Source organism: Meles meles, chromosome 10 (genome assembly GCF_922984935.1).
Source record: "Meles meles chromosome 10, mMelMel3.1 paternal haplotype, whole genome shotgun sequence".
NCBI classification, from domain to species: domain Eukaryota; kingdom Metazoa; phylum Chordata; class Mammalia; order Carnivora; family Mustelidae; genus Meles; species Meles meles.
In genome coordinates this window covers 35,290,334-35,313,730 of record NC_060075.1, presented here as the reverse complement: position 1 = coordinate 35,313,730, position 23,397 = coordinate 35,290,334, and the positions used below count along the sequence as shown (strand labels likewise).

Below are 23,397 nucleotides of genomic sequence, written 5' to 3'. Positions count from 1 at the left end.
CTCAAAGAACTAGACAATCGACAAATTAAGCCAAACCCATGGATGGGAAGGGAAATAATTACAATTAGAACAGAAATCAATGAATTAGAAACCAGAAATATAGTAGAACACATCAACAAAATTAGAAGCTTGTTCTTTAAAAGATTATAAACCACTGGCCAGATGGACCCAATTTAATAAAACTATGAATGAAAGGAGAGAGATCATGACTAACACCAAGGAAACAGAAACAATCACTGTAAATTATTATCAACAAATATATGTCAATAAATTTAGCACCCTGTTAGAAATGGATGCATTCTTGGAACCTATAAACTACCAAGACTGAAACACAAAGAAATTGGCAGCCTGAATAGACCAATAACCAGTAATGAGATTGAAGCAGTGATCAGAAACCTCCCCAAAAACAAGAGTCCAGGATCTGGTGGATACTCTGGGGAATTCTACAAAACATTCAAAGAAGAAATAATACCTTTTCTACTGAAGCTCTTTCAGAAAATAGAAACGAAGGAGAACTTCCAAACTCATTCTATGAGGCCAGGCAAAGACCCCGTCACAAAGGAGAATTTCTGACCAATATCCTTGATGAACACGGATGCAAAAATTCTCACCAAAATACTAGCCAGTAGGATCCAACAGTACATTAAAAGGATTATTCACCACGACCAAGTGGGATTTATTCCTGGGCTGCAAGGTTGATTCAACGTCCACAAATCAACCAGTGTGATACAATACATTAATAAAAGAAAGAACAAGTTTAAAAAAAAAAAAAGTAAATCTTAGTTTTAATGAAAAAATTTATTTTTTCCTGGCCATAGATGGCTTTATGACCAATTTCAGCAGACCGTTAGACATACTCTTTCTAGGAAACTGCTTCTAAGATCTAAAGTGGATTTTGTTATCCAAAAGTTACATTCAACTTTATTAATTAAACCTTTTGGATTAGGGGTTTTCCAACTGGCCAACTGAATAAAGTCAACACCGACTAGGTTCAGGTAAAGTATAGTGTTTCTCTGTTTAAGCCTTCCAGCTTCCAGAGAAAAGTAAATGGACATAATTTAAATATGGAAACAGATGATTATTTTAAGTCTTCCGCTGCAGCCAAACATAAAATTTCCTAATTTTTCCTGGGAAGATTTCTGCCTGCTTCACTGTTCTGCAGATTCCCTTACTTGCCTTTTTGGGTCTCTCTTTTCAAAGTGTTTCAACTATAAACCGAGCCTTTTATAACCCTCCTTCGGTTAAAATGGAATGGCCTGATTTTAGTGTGGTGATCAGAGTAATGAAATATTGGTAGGTAAAGAGGGGTGGGCTCCCTAGAAGAAATCTTGCATTATTTCCATCACTGTGTAACAATATTTAGTAAGTACTTCATGAGAAATCCCTTCTTGAGCACTTATAGGCAGGGTCATCCTCTTCGTAACCCTTTGAGGACAGTGCTGTTATTATCAGCTAGCCAGCTTGTCTGGTTAAAGTAATGTAAATGTTATTTGCACCATCTGTTGTTGTAGTTTTTTTTTTTTTTTTAGCTTTTCTTTACGTTCTTCTCTGCTCAGTTACTAACTGTACATGTAAAATGTTTTAAATAAACACCTCTACTAACTGAGCGTTTACTCCTCTTCAGGTTTCTTTGTACAGCTCCTGAGGGGGGGCAGAGGGGCAGGGGGTGTTCTGTTATGTAGGCTGTGTTCCTAGACTTAGTAGATGCTACTCTTCAGAAAGGACTCCTTGACTCAGTGCTACAGTTAAGTCATGACTAACAATTACTGGATCAAATCTCTCAGAGTTTGGAATATTTAATGAATCGACCACGGAACAGGCAGCAAGATAAATGAGTAAGAGAAGCAAAAAAAAAAAATCTGTGCTATTCACTTAACTGTAATTTAAAATGCAAATGCACTTCCCATAGGTGCAGGATGGAATCCAGAATTTGGACATGTGGGAGGTAAATCAAGGAGTCCCTTTGTGGGAGGTGGTAGAACGGTTTTATTTTTTTTCCAAGGTTCTTTTGAGTTTGCTGAGAGGAAAGATAATAGTAAAGATAATTGTTCAGTTTTCCTAAGTGCGGTCTTCTCCGTACTGCAGTGGAAAATACAGCTCTTCTCTTCTTTTACCTCCTGACCTAACTCACTTTCTTCCCTACTAGGAAAATGTTGACTGTGTTCTGGCTGAGAAGCATGGCCTCACGGGGACAGCAGTGTGCCAGAGAGTTCTGGGTAGGAGGGACACTTTGGGCCAATTTATGCAGGCGGCAGGTCATCCTAGGGCTGTAGGCCAGATGCTGTGTGTCCTCTGGCTTAGAGACACAAGGCTCTTTGGAGCTGAGCTACCGTGCTGTATTAGTAAATATTTCCTGCCCCTGCATACACTTGAGGAGCAGAACTCCCTGGAGATGTCTGTGTCTCATCCCTCACAGCTGGCTTTTCACAGAGGCCACATACTTAGCTCTCCTGGCTGCGATTCAGGATTACTAAAACCCACTTCTAGCCTGCTTTTTGATTTTGCATTGAGAAACAACGGTCACAGTGAAGCTGCATGTGGGGACAAGCATGCCTCCACCCAATTAGCCATCTCCTGTACAATGAGCCCCTTTGTACCCCCACCGGGCAGATGTGAGCCTTAGCAGCTAAAGACGTGGCGACACCTGTGGGTTCTCTGTAACTTTGGTCATAAAGTCAGGTTTGATCTCTGTGCAGTTTCCTAAATTACTAATTACGCATAATTGACTGCTCATATTTTTATCTGCAGTTGCTTTTTGGCACACTGTCAGTCTGTTACAAATGGTAACCTCTTTTTCTCCGTGTACAGTTTGCTTATTGGGGACCTGATTAAGAAAGTCATTTCAAGCGTGTAAATCATAGGAAATGATATTAGAGATGAGATAAAACACATACAAATCTGCGTGCACTCAGAAATGGTTTGTGGGTTATTCTCAGAATTCATTGCTTTGTGCTTCCCAGTACTCTGCTGTTTGGGGTCTCTGTTCCAAGAAATTCAGAGCACCTGGCATACCACATCTTAAAAAAAAGAAAATGAAAGAAATTTAAGAGCCTCCCTTAGAACAGAGCAGAGTTTAGGGTGCACATGGTTTTCTGATGGCTCTTAAGTCAGTAGTCTGTTCACTGTAACTGCTTCCCTCATATTTTCTTAGCACTTTGGGTCACATAGGACTGAGTCGATCAATTTGGGATCATTTCTTTATTAAACTAATGTGTTCTTCTAAAAATGAGCCTCCAGTCTCATCTTAAACAGAACCAAGGCCGTTGGACCAGCCACAGAGGTTTCCACCAGTCATCTAAGGATGCTGGTTATCTAGGTTTCCGGTGTTACCTTCATGGCATGGGACAGCTCGATGCTTTCCAGATAGATGACCTTTCACAGGACTCAAAAGATTTTGTTTGGGTTTGTTGTCTGCAGTCATTCGTCACAGTTTTGGTTTCTTTTAGTCAAACGTTGTGCTAAAGCTTTCTTTTTACGGCTTCTTGCGGCTGCTGGTGTGTTCCTTTGTTTTCCTCAGTTTACAGTAGCTGTCAGTCTTGCGCTGAGCTCCCCTCTCAGTAGTACACCGAATTGTGCAATTCTTGCTTGGCCCAGTCGGAGACAGGCATCCTTCCCAGAACCTAGTTGGCTTCTCAGAGGTTAAATACTTTTGGCAAAAACTGCAAATATGACTGAATAAAACCAGAAAAATGAAAAACCTCAAGAACAGGGGGAAAAATAATTCTTTCTGACTGTGAACTACATCAGTGCAGAGGACTCATCTTTCGTCTTCTTAGTTGGCTAATACTTCTAATCCTCTCTTTGCTTCAAATAAAACCAACATGGTAATGCAGTTTGTGATTGTTGATTCCTCTGAAGGGGGTGGGGTGACCGTGGCAGAAACTCTCAGCTCTTTGGCCTTACTTTAACCTCTCCATTACCTCAGGTCACCAGGTGATCCAACTGCCCTTTCTAGTGCACAACTAAAAAGAAAAATAAATTGATCGGAGAGCATTTAGGGATCTTCTTGTTGTCGTCATGCCTGGGTAGTTCTTTACTTCTAAAGGACAGATAATGACTGTGTGTGTGGTCCCTGTCTGTACAGATGCACCTTGGTTAGTATCACTGTTCTCTCTGAACTGTATTTTGGTTTATGGCTTTTTTTTAGGTGTCCTTGAATTGATTGGTTTTTCAGAGTAGCCCAGAGTGGTTTCCAAGTAAATGATGTAGAACCTGTGTTTTAAGATGATGTCTTTTTTTTTTTTAAAGATTTATTTATTTGACAGATAGAGATCACAAGTAGGCAGAGAGGCAGGCAGAGAGAAAGAGAGGAGGAAGCAGGCTGCCAGCTAAGCAGAGACCCCAATGCGGGGCTCCATCCCAGGACCCCGGGATCATGACCTGAGCTGAAGGCAGAGGCTTTAACCCGCTGAGCCACCCAGGTGCCCCTAAGATGATGTCTTTTTTGTGTCTATGTAAGTTTTAGTATTCACATAAAGAACTTCTTCTTTTGAGACCTATGTCATGACCATGTATGACCAGAATTCCTGTGTCATCCGTTCACTGCTTTTGTGCAGGTAAGGATGGACCTGAACTTTTATCCTTTAAATTGACAGATTTGTTTCTTCTGAGACAGTCTGTCTTGGCTGCCTACCGTCTCCCGTCTATCTCCACAGCGTGACCCGCTGCTTATCAGGTCTCCTACTCATCAACTTTGCTCTCTTTGAGGGTTATAGCCTTTACTACCAACTCTTCATTAAAAGTGAGATTCAGACTCATCTTTAGAAAGGAAAGGAACATGAATCAAGGCTAAAAACAGATCAAGACAAATCAGAAAGTTTTGGATTTATAACTGATCTTCCCCCAAGGAAGATGAACCGAGTGCTCCACCCCCGTGGTCAGCCCAGCATGCTGAACTCGAGGCTGGCCCATTCTGGCGAGGCGCGTGGCTTCTCACTCTGACTCTGCAGCTGGCCTCTAGGACTCGGGCGAATTTTCTAAAATTCCTCTAAGTCTATATTGGTAAAACGGGGATCATACCAGTACTGCTTCTTGAAAATATTATTAGAATTAAGGGAATTCATATTTGGAAAGAGCCTTACACAGAGTTTAGTACAAAGTATCTATCTAAAATAGTTTTTAAAAAAAATGAAATGGTGTGGGTGCCTGGCTGGCTCAGATGGTTAAGCATCTGCCTTCAGCTCAGGTCATGGTCCTGGAATCGAGTCCCCCATTGGGCTCCCTGCTCAGTGGGGGAGTCTGCTTCTCCCTCTACCCCCTCACCCCTGCTTGTGCATGCTTTCTCTTAAAAATAAATCATTTAAAAAAATGAAATAGTAATGAAAACATCTCTCTTCTAAGAAACGTATTTCTTAATTCTGAAAACAGCAAATAAAAATTTTCCTTCATTAACACTACGCTTCCCATTCTATGAAAAACAACCAGTCATACCTATTAGTTATAGAAACCACATTTTGGTGGGGGAAAAGTCACATTTTGTTATAGAAGATAGGCTAGAAAGGAGTGTTTGATCTCTTGGCAGCTAAGAACTTTTTCATTTTGTTTACTAAAAATAGTTTAATAGACTTTAATTTGTGAATCTTGTTGGCTTAAAGTAGGAGTTTGGACAGATCCTACTCTGGGTGTAGGGCTTCTCATTTCTTTTTTTTTTTTTTTTAAAGATTTTATTTATTTATTTGACAGAGAGAGATCACAAGTAGGCAGAGAGGCAGGCAGAGAGAGAGAGAGAGAGGGAAGCAGGCTCCCCGCTGAGCAGAGAGCCCGATGCAGGACTCGATCCCAGGACCCTGAGATCATGACCTGAGCCGAAGGCAGCGGCTTAACCCACTGAGCCACCCAGGTGCCCTGGGCTTCTCATTTCTGTATGACAACGGTCATTGTCTAAAATCTGGAAGAGCTTTTAATTTCCAGTGAATAGATAGGTCCTCTGAGTGGTGATTAACTGTTTAGTTTGGAATGTCACTCCTGTCCCTTTTTATCCTGCAGGCTCTTGATTTCTTAACAATTACATTCAGTCTCTCCCCTCCTGATTATTGGTTTCTTCCTCTTTTCTCTGTGTAGGCATGGCTGGGCTCCCTTCTTTTGAATCAGGCGTAAAAATTTTTTATTTCATTCTGCTACCAAATCTTATTAATGCCTCCTCAGCCATGCAATCAATCCCATACCTCTAGCTAACTATAAGATTTGATTCAGATTTCTCTTTATTACTTTAAAATCTCAAGGTCTAAAAATTAACTCATCTGTCTCTTGTTATTTTATTTTTACCTTAAAAAAGCCCCATACTGAGAGCAAATAGTCATTTTTGAGAAAGGACTGGTATCTTAAATATCTGCAAATCAGTAAGAAAAAAAAAACATGTAACTTAATTAGAAAAATGAGGGGGAACATGAATGGCCTGAACACTTATTTCAAAGAAGAGGAAACACAAAAAGATGTCTAGACTTACTAGTGAAGATATAAATGCAAAGTAAAACCACCATGAGATGCCCTTTCACACTCAACTACCTGGCATTAATGAAGGTAGGACAGTCTCCAAGATTGATAAGGATGTAGATACTGAGCATTCTTAAGCTTGGTTTGGGGGAGTAAATTTTGGAGCAAGCAGTGTTTTTGGAAACACGTTTGCATATCCTGTGAGCCCACAGTTCTACCAGTGACCTAGCATGGGAGCTCTAAGACACTTGCACAAAACTATTCCAAACAGTAATGTCTGCAATAGCAAAAACATTGGATATGACAAATATATTCACAAATGGTATGGATAAATTAATTATGGTATATTTAATCAATTGGGATACTCTACACATGGAAAATAAGTGAACTTAGCAACATGATCCTGGAGGGGAAATACACAGTACTGAGCAAAAAATGCTACTCACAGGAATCCAGAAGGTACCTTTATCCTTTCTGAGAGCTTACTGAGGGACGTTTCCACATTCACTGTTGTGAAAAGTATAGTGCAAAGTAAGGGAAAGATTCAGTCAAGATTCAAGACATTGATTATATTGTGGAAGAGAGAGCTTTACATAGGAAGGGACCAAAGGAGCCTTCAGAGATGTAAGCCTCTCCTTCTCGGGCTAGGTGGAATGGCCATTCTTTCCTCCTCTTGAAACTGATAGATCCTATACGGATAGTTCTGTGTGTGACGTATTCTGTGATTAATATATAAAGAATCTTATGTTCAAGAAGATTCTTAGGGCTTTAAGAATACTCGGTTAAAGGTTCTTCAACGTCAAGTGAGTTTTTGTAGATTCCCCTTTCAGCCTTGAAATGGCAGCGTTCCCTAGTGAAGTAGAAAGTTAAGGTCACAAGTGTTAGAACTAGTTAGTACTCATATCTCTGTGAAGGCATATTGAACAGAACTGGCTTTCGGAAAGGTAACTCTATTTTCTTCATAGGATAATAAATCTAGCTCTTTATAACAGTTATCTTACAAACCATGATGACAGTATAATCCTGGAAAAGCTCAGTAATCTACTGAATGTATCGTACTGAATATTTTTTCCTCCAGTTTGGGAGCAGGCGGGTGGGGCAGTCAAATGTCTATTTCTAAAGGACTGCGAGGTCACAGAAGTGTTTAGCCTGTGTGATGGAGAGCAATAGGTGTAAGGAAGATGGGTGAGAGTCACAGAGCAGTAGAACCTACGACTAAGACCACTGCACGGTGTGTGAGAATAACAAAATCTCACCCACATGCACACATCTGTGCCCACACCCCACCACCACCTTTTCGGTTGGTTGGTTGTCTTCTGAATGCAATATCGACTTCTAAAGACGGCTCTTCTAAAATGTAAGCTTCTTTGTGAGCTTCCAGCCCACGGGAAGTCTTCTGAGACTGCATGTCATGGGGTTTGGGATTATTTTGATCAATTCTTATCATTCAGTCCATTGATGATTTCTCTATTTGTGTTCATTTTTTTTTTTCCCTCACTACATGGTCTCTTCCCAACTGAAAATGAAGATTGCTGTGTCCACTGTATCCTGGCCTGCTTGTTCTGTGAATTCCTCACCCTCTGCAATATTGTCCTGGGCCAGGCTTCCTGTGGCATCTGCACCTCAGAAGCCTGCTGCTGTTGCTGTGGAGACGAGATGGGGGACGACTGTAACTGCCCTTGTGACATGGACTGTGGCATCATGGATGCCTGTTGTGAATCATCGGACTGCTTGGAAATCTGTATGGAATGCTGTGGAATTTGTTTTCCTTCATAGGTATTTATCTTCTGTTTGTGTTAAAACTGGAGGTTTTACAATTTTTCTTTGAAGGGGCAGAAAATCACATGGTGAGAGTCTCATGAAGCAACCCAGTATTTGCACTGTTAACTCATTATTTTAAGTAATCTCTGAAAGCCTTTTCTCTCTAACCGAATCTACGTGTTTTAATATGTGAAATTTTAACTACTTCTAAACTAAATAAGTTACAATGACTGAGGGACATTTTGACCAAAAAAAAAAAAAAAAGCTAAATGTCTCCTGTTTATGCATGTTTCTGTTGCTTTTAACCATTCTTAAGAGCCTCTTGCTCCAAGTGTTATTATTTCTCTGTATTTAAACCAGACAGTTTATATTTTTGATGTTTATCTGTTCATGGTTCCAAGTAAGCATCCCTTCTTTTAAAGTGAAATTTGGGAGACAGACCCACACCTAGTTGGGCACCCAGTGTTCAGCTCTGTGCTGGGTTCTCCCTTTCTCCCCTCGTTCATCAGACACTAAGCGCCTACTGTGTGTAATGGCCTGCTCAGATGCAAAGACAAATGCCACTGAACTCCCATCCATAGGACTATACAGTTTCGTAGAGGAAAGACACCTGTCAAGTACACAACCCGTCCTCAAGGCATACTGAAGTGCGGATGATGCGAGAGAGAGAGGCTAAAAAGGCTCTAGGAATACACAGAAGAGACTAACTCTTGTCTACCGGCATAGGCACACAGCTTCAAGGAAAAGGGGGCATTTGAGGAGGACTTTTAGGATGAGTGATCCATCCATGGCTTGGATGAATTAGATTTAGTAAGATCAAGTTTTAGGTGGGGAGCCTGAACTGTGTGTGCCCTTAAGCTGTTAAAAGAAAAATGCCCGTATGTATTTTCTTTAGTTGTAGGAGTACAGCTTTTTATTAAAGGCTATAAAATTTAAATTAACAAAAAATATGCAATTTTTTACACATCATTTAAATGTTATGATAAAGTTTTTATAAGAATATAATGCTTTATTAAAATAGCTCTATTTTATTAAGAATGTGGAATACTTTTGACAAAATACATTTAAATTAGGTGATTTTTAAAAAAATATTAAAATCTCAGTATTCTGATTTTGATTTAATCAAAAGTTGTTTTTTTGTTTTGTTTTGTTTTGTTTTTTGCGGGGAGGGTTTGAGAGCTTTCAGTCTTTTGCAGGAGGGGGAGGTTGTATTTCTTTGTACACAATGTTTATAAATAAGGCTCACCTTAAATGTAAACCCTTCCTTCCAGTACAGTGGGAAACTGGATATCTGCTACTGTGACCAAATTTTAGCATTGCAATTTTATGTGAAACAAAACCAACACTGCAGGTTATCAAGATGCTGTAGTGTAAAGAAATAGTCTTATAATCGACTGAAGTATGTAGTTAGTAAGACACACTGTGTAGCCCAGATGAAGGTGGGGGTAATTTCCATACTATGTGCTCTCCTACTAAGTCTGATCTTCCCAGAACTGTAGTTTGGTTTGACTTAATGTAATTCCTTCTAGAAATTCTGGAAGGATGCTTTTGGATTAATAGTTATTTTTTAATTCTTCCAGCTGAAATTCAACTTGCTAGTGAAAACAAATGCATAGCAAGGCTAGCCCTTTAAGAAAGGTTTTAAACTAAAGCGCAGGAATGTCACCTCTGGTTTTTCCTTTGAGATAAAACCTAGCTTCTACTTCTGTCATTACTTAAAGGACTTAAAGGAAAAAGAAAAGCAAACTTCTGAATCCCCTTTTCACTGCTACGTGTGTGTGTATACACACACATAGCCTTTAAGTTGTCAGGTTTAAATAGAATTATAGAAAACCGCTATCTTTCTCTTGTCTAAAGACTGTTTTTGTTACAGTAAATATAAGAACACCTTTGTACTATTTCATAGTAGCCAGAATCTGAATATTTACGTATATTCAAAGTTATGCGTATCTATTAGGCTAGAGGCATATCATCTGTGTATTGACGTATAAATTAGCCTTTTAATGACCTGGACTTGTTAAGATGTGTCACTTTTTATCTTGCAAGATTTTTCAACCAAGTGGGTTATCTTAATATTTAAATATATTCTGCCACTATTTGCAAGGAAAATATTAGCACTTTTGAAGGAATGTTTCTCCGTAACAGAACATTAATTGATAGCAGAATTTTTTTCATATTTATATTCACAGTACTTTTCCTCTATTGTCTAGTCATTCCATAAAGTATTTGTATGATTTTTAAAAATGAGGAAAAAAAAAAAGAAACCAAAGTAGGAAAATGTGAAAGTAGTTTCAGTATACGTTAGGACTTCTGTATGTAAAATGTTTTGTTGAACATATATGGCCGTCATGACTAAGTGCTAGAGTTTACAGTTACAGATTTGGTCTCTTTTTAAATGTGGAAACTTAACCTTTAATATTTTTAAACTGGACCTGTATTATCCTGAATACATTATTTTGAAATAAAAAAAAAAGTTCTCTCTTGTGCTTTAGCATATTTTCTACCTGATACGTTGATATTTGAATGAATTTGGCTATCATTTAAAACTTGATATCTTGTTACTTCCCTTTCTGAAGATTTCCTAATTTCCTTATGTAAATCACATGACTCATGCGCCTAAATAAACTATGAAAGATTCAGATCCTTTTATACTGCAGATCATAGTTAACATATGATTAAAACAGGTCTTAAATAAATGGTTTTTAGAAGTTGGGACATAATTCCAAAAGAAGTAAATGGAAACAAAGTTCATTTTAATATGTATACTGAGATTAAATGCAAAAAAAAAGAACTATGAAATCGGGTATTAAGAGTTAATGAATTTCATCCAAAAGTTAAATCATCAGAAGTATTTTCATCTAGGGTTTTGAGTAGTGCCATTTTGAAACAGGAACACTGAGTCATCCCATCTTTTTTTTTTTTTTTTAATATTTTTTATTTATTTATTTGACAGAGAGAGATCACAAGTAGGCAGAGAGGCAGGCAGAGAGAGACGAGGAAGCAGGCTCCCTGCGGAGCAGAGAGCCCGATGCGGGGCTCGATCCCAGGACCCTGAGATCATGACCTGAGCCGAAGGCAGTGGCTTAATCCACTGAGCCACCCAGGTGCCCTGAGTAGTGCCATTTTTAAGTAGGAGGTAGTATTTTATCGTTACTATTTAACCACCCCCCAATCACTTTAGCTAGAAGGCTTTTTATTTAGGAATAGAATTGGATTTTTGCATTCTTATAGTCTATCAACTATATCCTTTTTCCTAACCTAAAGTAGTCAGGGTTTCTCTGAACAGTTCAAGGAGTAACCCAGGCAACCTTATGTAATAACTTTTCATTCTTTATCCATACAACCTCTATCAGTGCCCTAGATTTCTAATGGTATAAATGTCAAAGTCACTGCCTAACATAAATAAGACTGGAATCCTGAGTCTGTGGCTTGCCTTCTGGAATTCTGGATTAAATGCTTAGATTTACCCAACCACCTAATGAATAAGTTTATTTATTAATGAGGTTATTTTTCAAATTATTCAAGACCTTTATGCCCTTTCCAATTACTTGTGATTTGTAAGCCCGTAGGTTTATTACATCTAATCTGACAGGCAAGATAAAATTTCATCAAATAATACACTATCCATTTTTCTTTTCCTTTTACACTAACGTAGTAAAGCATACCATTTTTTTAAAAGATTTTATTTATTTATATGACAGAGTACGCACACCAGCAGGGGGAGGGGCAAAGGGAGAGGGAGAAGGAGGCTCCCCACTGATCAGGGAGCCTGATGCAATGGGGAGCTTGATCCCAGGATCCTGATCATGACCTGAGCCAAAGACAGACACTTAACGAACTGAGCCACCCAGGCACCCCTAAAGCATACCATTTTTGTTTTAAAGACTGGTTAACATATTGATAGGGTTTATTGCACACTTAGTGTTTACACTTTTTGATCAAGCTTTTTTTTTTTTTTTTTTTTTTTACACAAAGGAGTCTCTGTAACCCTACTTCTCCATGCCCCACTGTCACCAGTAAAGTTTCAGTGTCTGTTTTCTCAAGGTACCTCAGTAAGGAGTCAGGACCCTCACGTAGTTTCAACCTAGGTAAGGAGTTTGGCACCTCTCGTGAGAAAACTGCCAGGATTTACTTGCTTATTTAATATTAGAGATTTTGCAGAAGTGGGTGTGGAGCGGGGAGAACACTGCGAAGACGCAGCCCTCCAGTGGAGGGTGGTTTTGGCAAAAATGATCAGTAGTGACGAAATCCAGCACAAATTTTTGCATCTCAAAATTCCCAACAATGATTGCCTCCCCGACCGTGAAAGGGCTGCAAATCAAAATATCATATAAATATTCAAATTTTAATGGTGTCACTAGGCACTCTGGAGTGAAAAGGATTATGAGCACAGCCGTGCCTCACCTAGGAAGCAGGATCTCTGGGCAAGCAGAAACCTGCACCAGCCCCTTCTTCATCAAAAGGGGACAATGGTGGGACAATGGCCACGGGGGCTACACCGATACTCCCAACCTGCCAAATGTCAACATGAGCGGTTTCCTGCCTTCCTACTGAACTCGGGCCCTCACCTGGGTGCTTGCTGAAACCGAGTGCTGCTTTCAGTTGCGAGGGGACCGCGAAGAAATCACTGGTACATAACCATCCTTTGACACGTTACCGACATGGGGTATAGATAACATGTGTTAAAGACAAAGTGTAGCTTTGCAATTAAGTGCTCACTTCCAGGCAGGTCTTTGTGTGAGGTTCGGTTGAGAATATAATTATTAGGAAAATAGTAAAAAGCAAATTCAAACAAATTCTAAGTTTAGCTTGAAAAACTGAAAAGGTTCTTAAGTTCTGTCTGATGCATAAAGGGGTAGAAGCAAAAGAATTACGTTCCAAAGCCAAGAAAGAGGGTGTACAAAAGCAGCTGATCCACTTGACATAGTTCATAGCCTTTTGCAAAGGAATAAAAGCCTGTTGAGCAGGGAACCAAAAGATCTCATTATAGGATGAAGCCAAGCCATATTAAAGCTTGTGCACTAGTAACTATGTCTAAAAACAGCCTGCTGTTTTATATTGAACCAATACATTTCTTAACTTGGTAGGTTGCAGTGTAAAAGATGTACAGAGCCTGTCTGCTGGATGCAATGCCAATTACAGATGTGGCCGAGTGGTGTCAAACACCTACAAATAGTTAGGATCTCAAGCAATCTTAGAGTGAAACAAAAGAAGTTTTAAAATGTCATCTCAAAACCTAGAAAGCGCAGTTCGTCATGTGTGTCTGACTCTTAGAGTCTGGAGATCACCTTTATTATATAATTTGATGTGGACGTCATATGATCCCTCCATCGGAATGCTTAGTTCTTTCAAGGACATGAATAGTGCCTGAGAGATAAGGAGAGTATCTTTTAGAAGTAACACCTTCAGATGACAAGGCATCTGTGATCAGCTCTGCAGGAGGGGCGTTTTCTTCGTGTTAAGGCGGAGGAGGAGAGAAATACTCATGAATGCATATTCTATTAGATTTTCTTAGATCATCAGAAAGAATAATTGGGCATATTTACACAATTACATTTTAGTAAACTATTATCCTGGTTTAACGAGAATACATATCCTGGTAAAAGTACATTAAATAGCAATCCAAAAGCAATTTGGCTGCTGAGGACATTATTTTTTTTATCTAATTATTCACAAATTAATGAATAAAATTAAATTCCAATCACTGAAGAAAATGAAGCAATGGTGAGAATCAGAACTACAGATTAGTTAAAGCAAAGATATGCAATGCATAACAGAATTAAAGCATTTCTTTTACTCAAACTCGGTGCTTAAAAAAGAACAAATCCATCATCTTGAAATTTGACTTGTAGCTTGACATTAAAAATAATATGAGTAGAATTTTCAGTGGGGTAAGCACAAAACTAGTTCAAGTTGTGTCACTCTCAATTACTGTACTCAGGTGGTGTGCCCATTAAAATTCCCACTTGTGGGTTCCGCTCACTATGCAAATGGGGTCATTACCTGGAGAATTTAATTGGTTATGACACTGGGAGTAGGACTTTTCCTTTCAAAATAAACCCACTTACACACATTTTCACTAGAAATATGATTGTTATATATACTTTGGATTGTTTTGCTCTATCAATATTTACTAAAATTAGACTCCCTTTGCTTACTTATTTCTTACGAATAATTCACAGTGGATCCAAATTACTTTGTGGATATGGTCTTATTTGTCCGTAAGACTACTTAGAACGACTCTTCTCATAAATCAAATTGCTTCTCACAATATCACATAAGTCTTGGTATCTGTCACCCCACCCCTCATGCGGGTACATTTCCAGTAAAGGTTTTCATCTTTTCAGAGAACACATCTCTTTCATCCGCGTTCTCAATATTTGATTTGAGGGGATTCTTCCACTTTTGTCCCTCCTTTGTCACTTTAAAGAACTGTACAGGTAAAGACTTAACCTGCCCTCTTGGCTGTCTAACACACATACCGTTTGTATAGTACAGAATGTATAATAATCTATATGGCCAAGGAGTCCTATCTGTACCACTTCCAAGGCCCTCACGTTCACTAAAGAGTCTGGGCGAGGACAGAAGTCATTCTCAGAATGAGTTCCAGAGACATCTCCACCAAGAACCATTAGACGACTGAATTTACTTATTTTTGTCTAAGATTTTTATTTGTAAGTAATCTCTACACCTACCACGAGGCTCGAACTCACAACCCGGAGGTCAGGGGTTGCACACTCCACCAACTGAGCCAGCCAGGCGCACCTAGACCACTGAATTTAACGAACAAACAGCAAGTAGGTGTGAAAAGTGCAGCTCTTCATACACACCTAGACCACCTGTTCTCACTGACTGTGGCAATTTCAACTGGAGAAAACCTGAGTTTACAGCTACCTACTAAGAATATTAATAATGGCCTAAATTTACAACAAATCCTGAAATTTTAGCATAGTTTAGGGGATCTAATATTAAACTGGGCATCCAGGAATTTAGTTCCCAGACACTGACCCAACCAACAGTTCCCAGAGTGAACTTGAAGTAGGAACAGGACTGCTGTTAAGTATTAATGATAGACTCTCGGGGAAGCACTAACGGTTCCCCGAAAGAGCAGGGCCATGCAGTCCAAGTTTTTATCACCATACCAAGTTGTATAAGCCAAGATTTTATCACGGACTGATCTGGACCTAAAGAGAACAGTTTTTCCTTTAATATAAAAAAGAATATATTCTAAAACGAGAGTAAAAATAATTCCAGAGATGATAGAAGCAGAAATAGTACACATTCATAACTGGACCATTGGGCAGGATTTTTAACATCTGTAACTATGGGAAATTTCCCATAGAATATCAAATATGGATCCAAGTCTCTAACATTCATTTTTCTATGATATTTCTAATTGTGCCCAGAGGATAAGAAGGAGTTGGCGCATCCAATAAATATAATCATTTACATGCACGGAGCTCCCTTTGAAGTTAATAGGACCTATGGAAAGGAGAGTTATGCACCACGAAAACGGAGTTCAATGTGAACCTAGTTCTTTCTTGTTAACATGCAGCGATATTGCCAACACATTTGGATTTTCATACTGCTTATCTTTTCTTTGTATGTGCTGTTTAAGTTGGAGTCGAGTGAAGTGCTCCATGTGTAGAGGCAAGATAGTCAAGAGCGCGGATATGATGATTGCAAGCATATACTCGGGGAGCAGCTTTGTAAGATAGTATCCAAAAGTGGTAGGGCCTGACATTTGTAGCTCTTGTTTAGCTTTTCAGAAGGAAGCCATTTCTACTTTCCATTTGAACTTCGCAACCCTGTGATTCATCTAGGATATGCATTTTTTCCTTCCATTTTGCAGATGAAACAATGGATTGCTTAAGCTCATTTTCTAAAGTAGTTCCTTAGACCCAGGAAACCTGATCTCCCAGATCTTGCTATTACAACCGTATTTTGCTTAAGAAATTTTACATGTAATTTAATATAATAGACTCAATCACAACTGCTCTGCTTGAAGCTGGCTTGAGGACATGGGGATCTAAAGTCTCACCAGCCTTACTTCTGTCCCCCATCTTTGTCGCCTTGAGTGGTGTCCTAGCATGGGCTCTCCTAGAGACTGAAAATCACAGCCACTGTACTACTTAACTCTCATTACATGCATTGACCCAAAGTCTGTCAATCCACAATATTCTGCTATCTTGTGCTTACTCATCAATTTTTTTTTTTTCCTAGATGGATAAGGAATCAGGAGTTAGATGTTCTTCATGAATCGTTTGCTGGTCATTCTCCATTTATCTCTGTAGGTCCGTCTCTGTCTCTGCCTTTGTGCCAGGCTCCCTCGCTTTCTGGTTTCTAGTTGGCTTTGGTGGATGGCAAGCACTGATGGGCAATCAGAAGGTGGGAGGAGAGAGAGGTCAAGGTATTAATTCCTATCCCACTCCCTGGGCCCCTTTCTGCCAGGTAATGACCTTTACAACTCCATTCCTGGACATAAAGTGCTTCTATGTAGTCATCCTTCTCCCTGCTTCTGCCCCTTCAGGCATGGAGAAGTAACGTCTCCCACGGTGGCTAGTTCCTGGCACTTCAAATTCCTCTGTTAGTTACCTTACAACTGATTCTTCCTCTGTGAACAGTCCCTTTTATTAAGTGCTCTTTAGTTAAGGCCTTTGAGAGAGCCATCTGTTTTCTACGAGTCCTCTGATGAAGTAGCAAGTCTGTGTGTGTGCAAATGCACATGTTGTCTGAATCCAATCTTGTTATCATGTATTTCTCAGATTTATCAAAATAATATAAACCCTGGTGGTTTCTTAGATGTTTGTCTCTTTAGCATGGACAGTCAAATCTAGTATTGCAAGAACTACACCAGACACTCCACAAATTAACTTAGCAATTTCAGGTTTGATGATTACACACCTTCATGCTAACATCTGATACTATAACAAGCTGGCAGGGGAACAGCGAAATAAAGAGGGAATCTTTACCGTGAATGATCCAAAATCTATGATTGAGTTTTTAGAGCTCTAGGATCCCAACAGATGATGAGGTTTAACTTTGTTCCATACATCCTGGAATGACTCAACATCATGATCAACGTAAACAGACTCTCTGCTCTGCGGGGAGCCTGCTTCCTCCTCTCTCTCTCTCTGCCTGCCTCTCTGCCTACTTGTGATCTCTCTCTGTGTGTCAAATAAATAAATAAAATCTTTAAAAAAAAAAAAAAAAAGAAATCTTAGCCTGGAAATCAGTCCCTCCAGAAAGGTCTTAGAGACGCCATAAGAATGTCAACAAAGATAATGATACAACTTAATTTGAAATCTGTATGCCTTCAGAGTTGGATACTTTTAAGTTAAAGTAGGTCCAACATCAGCCTTAATTGTCTAGTTCAACACTAGATTGGTAAATGGCAACATTTTAATTGGTACTTCAGATATTCACCCAATCAGTCAAGGAGCATTTACTGGTCACCTATGTGTGCCAGACTCAGGACTGTGAGTAGGGACAGCAAGGTGTCCATTAATGAGTTCTCAGAGAACGCACATTAAATTGATAGAATTCAAGAGTTAAGAGACAGAATTGCTGCAGGAGTAGAGAGTAGGAGTGACTAAGGGTCTCTGCTAGAGCCAGGAAGGTTTCCCAACGGAGGGATTATTAAAACCAGGACTGGAGAAAGAGTAAATAGGTATCTGTTCATTCTCAAGCTGCAATAATATTATAAGGACAGAGTAGAGGTGAGGGCAAGAACAACTGAGCCCAACAGGTAGCACCATAAAAGCTTTGCTGAAGGTTTCTGAACTGAAAGCTGTAGGCAACGTGAAGCTTTCTGAGGACTGTCATCCAGGAAACAGGATCAAATTTGTAGCTTAATTTTGTTGGGGCGGCAGTAGGAATGACAGATTAGAGGGGACTGAAGATGAACTTAGGTAGACACACAGAAGATGGTGAGGGCCTGAACTAAGGCACTAACTGTAGGAACAGATGGGGTAGAGGAGGGACTGAGGAAGGACATTTCTGGAAGAGAACTCAAAGACTATCCTCGGAGAATGGACATGTTACATGTGCCCAGTGCTTGCATACAAAACCAACTGCATGAATGTACAAAAGTCAAGTTCACAGAAGTTTTAAAGTCCATTCATGTTTAAGGTCACAAATGTCATGTTTTCACTCAGTGAGAACTGGGTCTGAAAAGTGCTTATCAACAGCGTCACCAGTATTAGAAATCCATTTAGGGTTTACATGGTAGGAATGGTAGCATACCTATCTGTGTTCTGGTGGTGAACCAGTGAGAAAAATACCATATGGATGTTAATGCGTGTAGCCGGCGGGGGGTGCAGGGAGAAAGTACAAGGAAAACAGGAATAAGGAGACATGGACAAAGATCTCCAGTGTTCCTGGCAGGTATGAGGTGTTCATTTACATACCTGTTAAATTAATACATGAATGAATAAATGAATGCTGTGTGTGTGTGTGTGTGTGTGTGTGTGTGCAGCATGAATAACAATGATCAGAATCACACGTGTATTTCCACAACACACTGGATGATGATTATAAGCATAACAACTTGAAAGAGAGGACAATTTCCACTTGACTACACACACAACGGTTTGATCATTTTTAGCTAAACTGATCACTACCCAGTTACTGATTACTAACGGTTAGTTAAATGAGTCATTCTTTAATTGCCCTAATGAGTAAGTCCACTTCCCATCATAAGTCTTAGGTAATGCATGACCCAAATCTCTTTGGTGGGCCTCCAGCAGCTCTAAAATTAGCGAGTAAATCTTCCAAAGTTATATTCTTGCCGGCCTTTGTCTTTTGGCACAACCTGATTCAAATTTTCAATTGGGCAGCTTCCAAGTTTTGTGTTAGTCTGGGAGGGTGTTTACTGGCCCCCAGAGGTTGCCTAATTTGTCTTAAGTTCTGAGCATCACACATTATGTTTCCCTCACTCTAAAAAAAAAAAAAAAAAAAAAAAAACCAAAATACAAAAATACCCCAAACCTTTAACTATTTTATTCTTCACAAAAAACCCACAAAAAATAGAAAAAGGATCATAGAATTAGACTGTTTTCTTAAAAAGTAATCACATCAAAATATGAATATTTAAATTCACGTTGCAAATACTAATTTCAAGGAGATCTTTAAAATATAGGTGCTTACTAATAATAATCAGGGAGGAGGGAGCCACCAGGGCAAAAGGAAGCCACTTGGGTTCAAGCTGATACTTTAAGGGAAGGACAATGAAGTTGCCCAGACACTACTGTGATTTGTATCCGGCCACTATATCCTAAAAAACGAACCAAGGGCTTTTATCTGTTCATCAGAATATTTATTAATTATTGAAAGCATGGAGGACAAGGCAATGGGAATCCAAACCATAATATAAGAACTTAGATTTGCCAGATTCTTAAAATGTTGTCTATTCCAATTCCTGGGGTGGGGGGTTGTTTTCAGAGATCGTGTCATAGAAAAGGAGTCAGGTGCTAGGATTTCCATGCATCATCAAAGTCAGAGTTGCCATTCATTTGGATTACATTTTCCCTTAAACAAAACTTTAGGTTCTTTGACTTAGAATAGGATATATTATACAGCAGGGTACGTGTGATACATATAATCAAGCAGCAGCTATCCCAAACATCTATTTTTAAACTATTTTGATACCTAACATTGGCATTGCAATCCTTTCTTCTTTAAAGAAGAGCATCTGCCTTGAACAACCGACCATTTCCATGGGGAGCAAAGTTAATATTTAAGAAGAGTAAACACTTTACTTGTATGCTTTCTTGAATTTCAACAAGTATATGATTTTACATCCCATCAAAGCATCAAAATGCCGCACATCTTTGTGATGAAAAAGTTCCATTCTTTCTACAGGCACTAAAATATCCCCATTATTTGGAAGTTGGCAGACCGTCTTCAAAAGTTTTTCTGAATGAAAAAACACGGCGGGATAATACATTGCATAATTACATCCCAAGTTTGCATGAATAAAATACTCCACGTGTAAGTTTTACAACCAGAAGTAGCACTGCGGTTGTCATAGATCACAGTACGCACAATTCGATTGTTACAGAGTAGACATCTGCCAGAAACATTTCAGTTTAGCATGATGAATTTACCTTAGCCCTGTCAAGAATCGCATTACAATGCCAAAGTATTGCTTTGAATGTATGTTGAAAAACAGAAAAAAATTTATTGAGGTAGGGTTTCAAATCCTCTCAGAATCCTGTTATTACTGGTACTGTGGCGAGGCCCCTGTGAGCTCAGGTTACTCCGTGGGGGATTTGCCAAGAGTGAACGTCACTCTCTTCGTGGGAACAGCTCAAGAAAAGGTACTGTTGACTGTGAGTGACACAAGGAGTTTATCAGCATCACAGCAAGGATTCCAGCACGCTCCATTTATTAAGAAGTATGAGGAGATTTAAAACATAATCCCTTTCTAAGCCATTTAAACATACTCATATGGAAAGTTGTTTATCTGCGGTCCCTTCTCTGGTAAACTTCTCTGCAAGACTGAACTAAACTCTAATAGAAACCATATTTGCCTCAAAATGCTTAATATTAGCCACCATACATTTAAATTGTGGGATCTGTGCTTTCCTTGTGTGTGAAGTACAAATAGGTAGATAGCAGAGGATGCCAACAAGTGGTGGATTATTCCAGAACCGTTCAAGAACTATCGTTCAGTTCACGTCCAGTATCTTTGGGAGCCAAGGTAGACCACAGTTTCCCCTGCTGCCTGCTTCGCAAACACTAGGCAGAATTTTGCTCTGATTTCTTGAAAGGCTTATGAATTCTACCAAGAATTTGCTGCGCACCCTGGAAAGATTTTACAGTGTAGACATGACCACATGATGGGCTTCTTATGTCGTAGCAACTTTTAAAGTCTAAGATCCAGAATAAAGACTACGACCTTAATAACACCAAAGGGCCACATCCACATAGGCAAGATTTTGTGCAAGGGTCACAGTTTAACTACCATAAAATTTAGCTGCCGCTTTCATTTGAGAAATGTGGCAGATAAAAGCAGTTTCAATATTGCACCACTGCATTAATGTAGATGTAGCACAGATATATTAAATTTTTTCCTCTCAACACCATGCTCTAAGAAAGTAGTTAAAGTATTATGTTTGCATGATACTGATTTGACATGTAGTCTGAGAAATATATGAAATCTTGTATTTTTAAAGGACTTGGCTTATGAGAAGTCATATTTGAGGGAATGTAAAATCAATTTGCAGAGATAGTTTATGGTCTAGGAACTTTTACCAGCTAATGGGAGAAACTGGTTGTGTGTGTGTGTGTATGTGCACACAAACACATGCATGTGTATACACACAAAACACAGACACACACACACACACTATATAAATATATATATATGTATATATATATATATGTATATGTATATACACAGCCTCACAGAAAAATAACTTATATTGAACTTCATCAAGAGAGAATAAAAATCATATAATCTCTAGGTTTATAGCTGCAATGTGTCAATAGTATTTACTTAGCCCGGAAAGTGTGTTTAGATCATTTTCCACTTTTCCTTTTCTATCTTCTGATTGCTTTCAGTTCCGCTAGAAATACAAATTTCTATCACATTCAGGTCAGCCACGTATTAAAAAAATAAGATCTAAGTTAAAAAGATCCCAGAAAAGAATGAATTTCTAGTGTGTGTGTTGTGTTTGTCTGTGTACCCTTGTTTGATGTATGACTTACGGATCCTGGAAGAATGTCCAGAACAACTGACTTGAAGAATGTTTACCGATACTTCTCTAGTAAAATCTGACAATAATATAGACACGAAAAGAGAGGAGAAATGTCTAAGAGGAGGGGCGCCTGGGTGGCTCAGTGGGTTAAGCCTCTGCCTTCAGCTCAGGTCATGATCTCAGGGCCTGGGATCGAGTCCCGCATCGGGCTTTCTGCTCAGTGGGGAGCCTGTTTCCCCCTCTCTCTCTGCCTGTCTGCTTCTCTGCTACTTGTGATGTCTGTCAGATAAATAAATAAAATCTTTAAAAGAAAAAAAAAAGTCTAAGAGGAGAAACCCCTGGCAAAATAGCCCAGATAAATGGAAGACTGATAGAGAACAAATACATGCAATTATACTCTACGAAGAAAACATGACGAAACTATTGTCAAAGTATCAGGAAAAAAAAAAAAAAAGAGGATTCATAAGACTACCAGATTGTGGCACAACAGAATATTACATCTCTATGTCTACAGGACAGTGGAAAATAACACTGCACTCATAGGGGAAACTTGCTTTTATTGGAACTATGGGAAATCCTTTTTCGTAGGAATTCAGAAACTTCAGACAGCATAATAGGTCTGGTATCTCTCCAGTGTATCTTCTATATTAAAATCAAAAAAAGTTTTCTCATCTTTTCTACTTGTCTGCCATAGTTTAGCAAGGGAAATTAACACTATAAATCAAATCTATTTCCTCAGAAGTTATTTAGATGATGAAGCATGTCCAGTTTTTTTTATTTTTGTTCCAACTTTTTGGCAGGCAGATACCACTGCTCCTGGGGCTCCCTCTCTGGCTTTGAGATCGGGGAAAATAGCAAACACTCAGAAACCGATGCCCCACAGTCTTTCTGAGATAGAGGCTTAGAGCCTCAACATTCTCAAAAGGCAAATTTCAACTGGCAAAATATTTTCAAAATAGAAATTACCATTTAAATCGCTTCACATTACTTTTTACATTATGGTGCCTTTATGTACACAATAACTTAAAGAATAATTTGCAACATTAAATTAATCCGGAGAGTACAGCTGTTGGTATAAATAACAGTACTTAGGAAGCTGAGCACTAATAACCTGTAGGATTTTTTTGTAAACCAGAGTAACATCCCTGAACCTGAACATTTGTCTCTCTCATTGGCAGTTCTCTCCCTGCCACTATCTGCACACCTTTTTCTTCTTACAAGTCTGATCTTCCTTTTACATTCCAGCTCTATTTTCATTCATCACTCTTCACCTTCTTCTCCCCGAGTGCCTGTTGATAGACGTCCCTTCCTAAGTCCATCATCCTCTCTTCCCTGTGCTTTTTTTTTTTTTAAGATTTTATTTATTTATTTGACAGAGAGCGAGGGAAAGAGGGAACACGAGCAGGGGGAGTGGGAGAGAGAGAAGAAGCCTTCCCACTTAGCAAGGAGCCTGATGTGGGGATCGATCCCAGGACTCTGGGATCATGACCTGAGTCAAAGG

The 23,397-nt window shown here is 39.1% G+C and overlaps 1 protein-coding gene across 2 annotated transcripts in view; it reads left to right on the top strand.

Moving 5' to 3' along the window:
* Positions 1–10,687, top strand: part of MDFIC (MyoD family inhibitor domain containing) — a 90,521-nt gene extending 79,834 nt beyond the window's left edge. For both annotated transcript variants that reach the window (XM_046021562.1, XM_046021561.1), the window contains exon 5: positions 7,961–10,687. In XM_046021562.1, coding sequence (XP_045877518.1) covers positions 7,961–8,208 — 248 coding nt within the window. In that variant the 3' untranslated portion in view covers positions 8,209–10,687. The remainder of the gene's footprint in view (positions 1–7,960) is intronic.
* Positions 10,688–23,397: the final 12,710 nt, after the last annotated feature.